The sequence below is a fragment of the Pagrus major genome, chromosome 18 (assembly GCF_040436345.1).
Source record: "Pagrus major chromosome 18, Pma_NU_1.0".
In the NCBI taxonomy this organism is placed as follows: Eukaryota; Metazoa; Chordata; class Actinopteri; order Spariformes; family Sparidae; genus Pagrus; species Pagrus major.
This window is the reverse complement of record NC_133232.1, coordinates 14976720-14985073: the sequence shown is the minus strand read 5'-3', so window position 1 is coordinate 14985073 and position 8354 is coordinate 14976720. Positions and strand designations below refer to the sequence as shown.

Sequence of the window (8354 nt, the reverse complement as noted above, 5' to 3'; positions counted from 1 at the left end):
TACTAATATAATATGGTATTGATATGAGCCTATACTCGCTTTTGGCAATATGGCTGAAAAACAGGACGGTATGATCTGTCTAATGTTGGACAGTTGTAAAAGTAGGCTACATTAGGCAGGCAAAAATGTGTGGAGGGGCACGGACACATTATATTTAACAATCAGGTGTGGCTGCATGTTACAATATGGGTTTTGTATGTGTGTGTGTTAAAGGGAGACATTTCTGAGTTTTTCACAACATCTTGCATAGTAATTTAATAAAATCCTTTAACTTCGGCCTGTTTCTATGCATTATTATTGAACCCTGTATTAAATGAATTAATCATATATTAATAGCCCTAATATTAACCATAACCCAACAGGCTACCTAATGTCATTCTAATGAAAGCATCAAAATGTGTTTGATTTTGTTTGACTCTCAATGTAACATCCACACCTGTAAGCCTCGTCTGCTAACAGTAATAACACTGTCACCATTACTGAACATGGGACTGAGTGTTACTGACCATGAAATGAAGGTGACTTGGGCCTTTTTACAGAGACTTTTCAGTGTCCCACATTTCAGAATGCAGACTGTCTTAGACAACTTGGCATGAAGAGTACTGGTATTTCTACCATTGTAATGTCTGCATTTTCTCTTATGGTTGGGTTAGGGTACATCTTGAGGATTTCAGTGGTACTGGGTGTGGAGTTAATGTAATGGCTTCATATTGCAATATATTCCAGAAGTCTGAAATGAAAAAAAAAAACTCAATTTAATGGTTAAAAGGATGGATGCAAGATCTTACATACATGCAGTTTAAATTTCACCTGATTGTGTTCATATTTACAGAATAAAACAGAAAAAACAAACAACAAATACTTCTGTTAGTACTGTCATATATCATCATATTATCATAAAGATGATAGTGAGGATAATTTGAAAAAATGAAGAAAATTGTCTCTCCAAGAACAAGAAGGTCCAACAATTACCCCTGTACCCCTGTACCCCTGTACCCGGTACTGCGGTGCTTGGTGCACCTCTTCTCTCCCTCCCCACCCCGAAACCTCTGTGACACATCCCATAATGACAAACAGATACAAGGACATCAGCCGGAATTTGGAAATCCGCCATCTAGTGGCCGGGATATGGCACTCCAGCTCAAATGATCTAACATGGACACCACTCACTGAAGGGATCAAATAAACAGTAACTCTTCAAACCCTTCAGTGTTCACTCATTGTTTTACACATTCAATACACAATTGAAAATTTTATGTTATTCTTTCCATTTCTAAAACACTGTTTACTGTTGACTTCCACTTATTGACTGAAGCTGGAGTGGATTTTGACCAGTTCCTTGTTATCTGTTTCACAGCTGCAGTAATGAGAATCCTGTAGAGTACCTGTCTACTTCTGCTGTAAGTTCAGATGGTGATAAACCTGACATTTAAAACTGGTTGCCAGAACTCTTTTAGTGTTGGCCATATATGAATAATATGCACTCTTTTTGCCACAGTTTCTCCAACAGTCTCATGTGATGGATGTGGTAAATTTTGGATGTATTTTTTGTGGTGATAAAGAATCTTACTTCACTTGTGTTTCCCAGTATTCCTCCTCTAAATGTCCACCTAATGCTAAAGGTCCACTTGGACCTAAGTGCTTATAATATTATATTTTGGAGAGGGTATTTTTGGTAGCGACATTAAAGTTTTTTATTTTTTAAATCAGGAATCTTATGAAGGGGTGTTGGTCTTAATTACCCCCTTTTTTTTCTGAAAATTGTCAATACAGTTTTTAAATAGTTGTAAAATGTATAGAAATGTGACGGAGCTAGATCAAATCTGTTTAATATGGCTTCAAAGGATCTGACATCATTCTTAATTAGTATTAGTGAATATATTTGTAATCCTTTTGTTGACCATATTTTAATATATTATCCATTTCATTTGCTATATACTGAGGATTCCACTTCTCTAGAATAATCCAGTGTTTTTTTTATTGATTTTTTACAGATGTAACCAGCTTAATACCCCCCATCACTACATCTGTGTAGATTCATTATTTAGGGCAGTATATTATGCAAAGTACCTGACTGATTATTAGTTACTGTCATTGTATATATTTACAATTCGAGTATGGTCCTGCTTTTTAGTTCAGTTTCTAGTTTGTAAGTTAAATTTTTTTTGTTCTTTTTGATCATCTCCCTCTTTATGAGGGTCCTGTTGTAGTTAGCCGTGACGTTGGCGACTCTTTACGAGGGTCCTGTTGTAGTTAGCCGTGACGTTGGCGACTCTTTACGAGGGTCCTATTGTAGTTAGCCTTGACGCTGGTGACTCGGCCGCTGTAATGAAAGAACTGAGATCAGTGCTACCTCTCTTTTTATCTATCTCTTGAAGTTTCCGCTGACTGTGCAGCAATCACAACACTGAGGCTCTTCTTTATTAGATTTTTTTAATCAACTCACATTATGATGACAAACAAGTGAAATGAAAGAGGGTACACAGACTTCAACTTAAACACCAAGGTTGGGATAAACTGCTCAGAACAGGTTGAGTAGACCTAAAGTATGTCTAATTGAAACCACAAAAACTGAGAAGATGAACCAAAGTTCTGATTCAAATTCAGGCAAAAGTTGAGCGGTAACAACAACCAGAATCATTTCATTGTTTTTGATGCCGTCAGCTGGCCCTGCTGGCGTGGGCTCTCCAGATGGCATCTCACTGTTCTTGTATTGGTACTCAGCTCAAAGATTCTGTTGCGACCAAAACCTGGAATCATGACAGATTATTCAAAGTGCTATTTTGTTCCCAAGCCTGAGATTCTTTTATAGTACAAATCAGGAAACAGCCGTGGTCCATGTTTTGGCTTTAACATGTCTTTTATCATTGGCACTTTCACATCTGTGTAAGAAAAAACAATGTTCCTGTCATTACCATTGAATAACTCTGACAAATAAACACTGCCTAAACTCTATGTACAACATTCAGTCCTCTTCCCTCTCTTTAAATAGAACAAAACTTTACATTACACTATAAAAAAATAATTAAAGGGGAAGTTATGATTGAACCTTTTCTTAAAGGAGAGGAGTGTCAGGTCTGTAAGAAGAAGAAACTATTGCACTTTGATCCCATTCTACAGAGACACTAATGGGCTTTAGAATCAACAGAGGACAGAGCTGCAGCTCCCTAAATACTTTACCCTGAAACACACATATAGTACAGCTGCTTCCTGCCAGGTGGATGTGCTCGTTCTCACGTCAAAGCCTCGTACACCCCGAATAACAATCAGGGGACTAATGTCAAGGTTCCCCTACAACGCAATCAAATTTGGCGTGTTGTCACAAGCACAAAGACAAGCTTGTGACTAAAAAGAAGCACAGTATTGGGCTTTCCTGCAAGTGAGCAGGTTGGCTCGACAGAAGTGTAAATATATTCTTCATCACATCCTTTTCCAGTGTACATGTTGATTTGGGTGTCAAATTGCCTTTGGCAGAGGGACCAAGGTGACTCAGCGGGAGGTCAGACCTGCAGGGGCTGTGAGAGGACACATCCTCTGGAGAATAAATTAGACTGTCTGTGTCTACAAAGCCTCACAGGTTCCAGTGATGTCAAGTTTTTCTCCTGCATACTTCTTGCGTTTTTTTTTCTGCCTGCACCTAAAACCTTTGTTGACCACACGTTACACACATTAGGATATGCTGAACCTCGTATGACAACACCCGTCTCCATTTGACCCAGCAAGCAGAGAATAAAGCTTTAGGTCAGAATTTACTGGTGAAGTGAGAGCCCATTTCCATCTGGTATCAACATACGATCTGTATCTGGATACCTTTTCTGGTTCAGAGAAAGCACGAGTGAAGGCAAGTGTAAACACACATAGGATCCAATTCTGGAGCCAGTTCAGCTCACAGCGCGATCAGATCTTAGCCATGTGAAAATAACGTCTATGTAGTTTGGGCACATTCTGAAGAAAAAAGCTAAGTCATGTCTACAATATCTTCCACTGCAAGAAGTTATTCACAGTTGATGGCAACTGTTCATGAGGAAATGTAGAAACCAACCAACCAACCACTCAGGTAGCTGAGGTCTGACCGTGCTGCAGGCAGAGTGGGGATAATGATAACATTCATTGATTCTAGGTGTAGATGCAAAGGCTTCATAATCACATATAATTACCCAGATATAGATGCTATGCTAATACCAGGTACGAATGGAGTTGATCCAAATCTTGCTCAAACTTCATAAAACCAACACAAGTGAAAGCCTCTCAACTCATGTTGGTGTTGTGCCTGGAACATTCTTTCAACTGAAGAAACAGCGACAAAGTCCACTTTGGAGAAAGCTGCTGTGGCGGAATGGGTTCAGTTCAGAACCCTCACCCAGGACACCGGGTTTGGAATCCCTTTTGGAAACAAAACATTTTTGTTCATTTTTTTGTTTGTTTTCTGTTGCAGTTCAGTTCGGTTCGGGAAAACATTAACCTTGTGAGGCAGCCGGATTTGCGAGATCATGTGATCTCGCAAATTCATCTTGCCAGGCTTCAAGCATCGTCTCATCAACACACATCACCAACACCAACATGGAGCCAACTGGGCTCAGAAAAGGTCGTAAACAAGATGAACATCACAATCACTCTGATCATATTGACAACTGCAGTTCTGTAAAGGAGAGTTGGTTCTGGTTCAGTTCTGTGAGCTGCTGATATACAGGAGCAGCTCTACAATGTTTAAGTTACAGGTTTTAGTGAGCGAACCAATCAGCGCATAAGGAACAACTGGCAGCTGCCACTTTGGTTCAGGTGTAATGACCAGAGAGAGAAGAGTCTGCTCATTACAAAACATCAGTGGCGGCTCCTCAAGAAGTCATCGTAGCTGCTGTAGTTCTTCTTTCAGAACTAGAAAGAAGATTTAATTGAAAGAAGAGCAAAGAACGGCCCTTTTTCTAGATACTGGCTTTGTTAAAGATTTGATTTACGTAGTGTCTCTGCTGGTGGCAGCACTCTCCTACTGTTGATCTGATTGGTTGAAGTTACTCTGTGATAGGCGGTGAGACACAGTCAATCATGGTCCGTCAATCACCTAACAAGTATTTTTATTAATCATTTGCCCTTTAACAAACTGTTTCTAGTGGCTCCTTTCTAGATGGTTCTCTGAAACGTGGTGTGTCAGGTTTGGAAAACAGGTTTTGGGTAAAAATAGAACTTTCCACAATGTTAAACACATCTTCCAAACGATAACTTCTTTTTTTCAGTTTTTTTGCTGGGTTGCAAAGCTTTGACAATACAAAAACAGGATTGGTCGGTTGCTATTATGGTCCCAGAGTAACATTCATTCAGATGTTCCAGGAACAACACCAACGGTGATTTCAGATCGAGCTCATTTTACCTTGTGTAGTGTGGACTTCCCTTTATCCACAACCACCACGCAGCTAAAAGATAATTCCAGTTACAACACTGTTCTCGCCAAGTAAAAAGCTGAGATCTATGTCACAGTGACAGAACTAAAGCAGTCAGACATTCCGACACATTGGACTCCAGAACTCTGGACACATTATTTAAAGCATTGTATGAGGTGACCAGCTTCAGACTAACATGTTGATTTGAGATACAAAAATAAAACCCACCATGTCATTAACTGGAATTATCCTTTTGCAGCGTTGTGACAGGACTTGTAGAGTTTCCTGTCTGCAGAATAACTTAATTAAAACATTGCGATCACAACTGTGATAGGCACTTCCATCAATCCGTAATGTGAAAAATGTTTTTGCCATGTGTGCCTCTGGACACCGTCACCTGTCTCTATCCTGAAACACACAGAGTAGACGTCTGTTATCCTTCATGTTCGACACAGCTCCGAGGCACAGAAACGTCCAGAGGCCAGCAGCTCAGTGTGCTGCAGGAGCTCCAGGAGCAGAGAGGAGAACACACGACGTCCACATCTGAATCAAGGAGAGGGAATACTTCGACTGTGGAAAAATACACTATGGGTAATGCACACACCCATATGACCACACATGGGCAGCGGCAGGTGGCAGATCAGTTTATATCACCTCTCACTGGTCCACTCTCAAATCGTCTTCCTCATCAGTCATTCAGGCTTCCGTACATAAAAGTGTAAATGACAATATCCAGAATTTAGGCTGGGGAGATGGCATCAGAACTGGGGTGTGTGTGTGTGTGTGTTTCTGGAAAGACATAAAGCCCATCTGTTTATTGAACTAGTCCTCATTCTGAAGCTGCTATCTTTGACTTTATTCTTCATTCAGATGATTATTCTTCATGTTCTGAGTTCCGTTGTTCAACTCCAACATGTCACTCAAACTTAAATACAATCTCTAATAGTACATATATCTTTCCATAGACAGTGTTTGTGTGTTCAGTTGTGTGTGGTGTGTTGTCACAGGTGTGTGTCAGTAGTATCTTTCTGTTCCAGGTACCAGGGCGTTTTTAGGCAAATGACTTCTCATTCCAAAAAACTCTCTTTCTGCATTCATTACACACTAGATGTGATTACTCTGTAGTGTGTGTGTGTGTGTGTGTGTGTGTGTGTGTGTGTGTGTGTGTGTGTGTGTGTGTGTGTGGTCCTTAGCTGTCCACCACCTGGTGTGGCAGCGTGACGGAGGAACCGTTGATAAAGGAGCCTTGTTTGTCTCTTCCCTTCAGAAAATATGTGAGCAGTTCTCCTTTGCCCTTCACAAAGATGGGCCCCCTCCTCACAAAGCGGAAGCCGTACTCCTTCAGGATGTTGTAGCAGTCCTCCACCACCTGGGGGCAATGCACACACACAGGCACCCACGCATACACACACATACACACAGTATATCAGAGGGCCTTCAGACTGCTGCTCAGAATAAATGTGACACATTAGTTTAAAACAGGACAGAAAAAACTGCATTTGCAGAAAACAAAACAAAAAAAAGTCAAACTGAAGCAGCACAGCTTCATATTAAAACCAAAGCTGAAAGCCTTAGTTACTGTCCTACTCTGTTCATGCAAAACAAAGTAGGGTCAATTTGACAAATAATAACACATTAACATATTAAACAACATGTGGTTGACTCTTTAACTCTGATCTTAAACTCTGAGCTCACTGTGAACTCTGCAGGCTCTCACTTCTTACAGAGGAACTGAGCTATGAAAGAAGCTGTGAACCATTTTTTGTACTTGGAGGCAGAAGAAGTGCAACAAGCTGAGAAACACACATCCCTGAAGTAGTGCTATTCTATCAGAGACAAACAACGACCCAGCTCAACATCCAGCAGACACTGAGCATCGTCAGCATTCATTATAGTGTTTGTGGTGTGTGTAAGTCCAACATTCACTCTATTTCAGCTCTGTTTTGGTCTCTCCCTGCTCCTGAGGGAATTATCTGACTCTTTAGCTGCTAAATGCTCCCCTGTGTTGACCAGTGTGGGTTCTCGTCAGTGTTCCCAGTCTTATACATATATTACATATATTACATATATTACTGTCCCACTGCCCACACTGTCGTACAACAATCGATCCTGCAATTATAAACTAAAAAGGCAACTTCATGTGTCACCAGTTAAATGTTGTTAATGTGAAGCTGCAGCAGCAGAAAATGTTAAGTTTGAATTAGCAGTAACTTTATACAGCGGTCTACAGATAGGAGCCGTCTTTTCAGTGTGGTTGGTTACACCGGTGCTGTCACGAGTTTAACGGGTCAGAAACTTTCTTCACCGTGGCGTCCGTCAGTACAAGCTGCTCATTACATAAAATCTGTTGATATAACAACATTCAATAGTGCAGGGTTAATTGAATTTTTTCAATGAGAGCTTTATTCAATGGTACAATTAAAAGGCCGTTATTGACACTTCTTATGCTTTACTCTCTGTGCTGATGGAAGGACAGTACTTTGTTTAACTCTAAACTACACAAACTGAAGTTAGTGTCATCACCTCTCTGTAGTACAGTATACATCTGCTGTAAATGTGCTTACTTTTGCAAACTTGGAACAGTGTTGAATCTTCCCAATATTCCTCTAAGAGCACATGACTCGTTCAGGAAGTCACAAGAGAACTCAGCCACACATCTAAGGAACTACAGGCTTCATCTGCCCCAGTTAATGCCAGCGTCCAGGACTCCATTATGAGAATGAGACTGGGAAAAATGGTACCCTTTGGCAAGTTGCAAGGTGAATGCCACTGCAAGCCAAGGAGAACATAAAGGCTCGTCCCACATCTGCCAAAAAACACATTGAGGGCCCAAAAGCCTTTTGGGATAATGTTCTGTGAGTCCATAGTGGACTTTTTGAGGTAACATGTGGCATAAAGCCAACACAGAATTAATTAACTGATTAACTGAACCCCATGAGAACATCATACCAACAGTAAAACATAGTTGTGGTAGTGAGA

General features: G+C 40.5%; 1 protein-coding gene across 1 annotated transcript in view; it reads right to left on the bottom strand.

Annotated features, from left to right (window-relative positions):
• Nucleotides 1-2442: 2442 nt before the first annotated feature.
• Nucleotides 2443-8354, bottom strand: part of adcy3a (adenylate cyclase 3a) — a 37735-nt gene continuing 31823 nt past the window's right edge. The window contains exon 20 of the mRNA XM_073487717.1: nt 2443-6744. Within this exon, the coding sequence (XP_073343818.1) occupies nt 6565-6744 (180 nt within the window). The 3' untranslated portion in view covers nt 2443-6564. The remainder of the gene's footprint in view (nt 6745-8354) is intronic.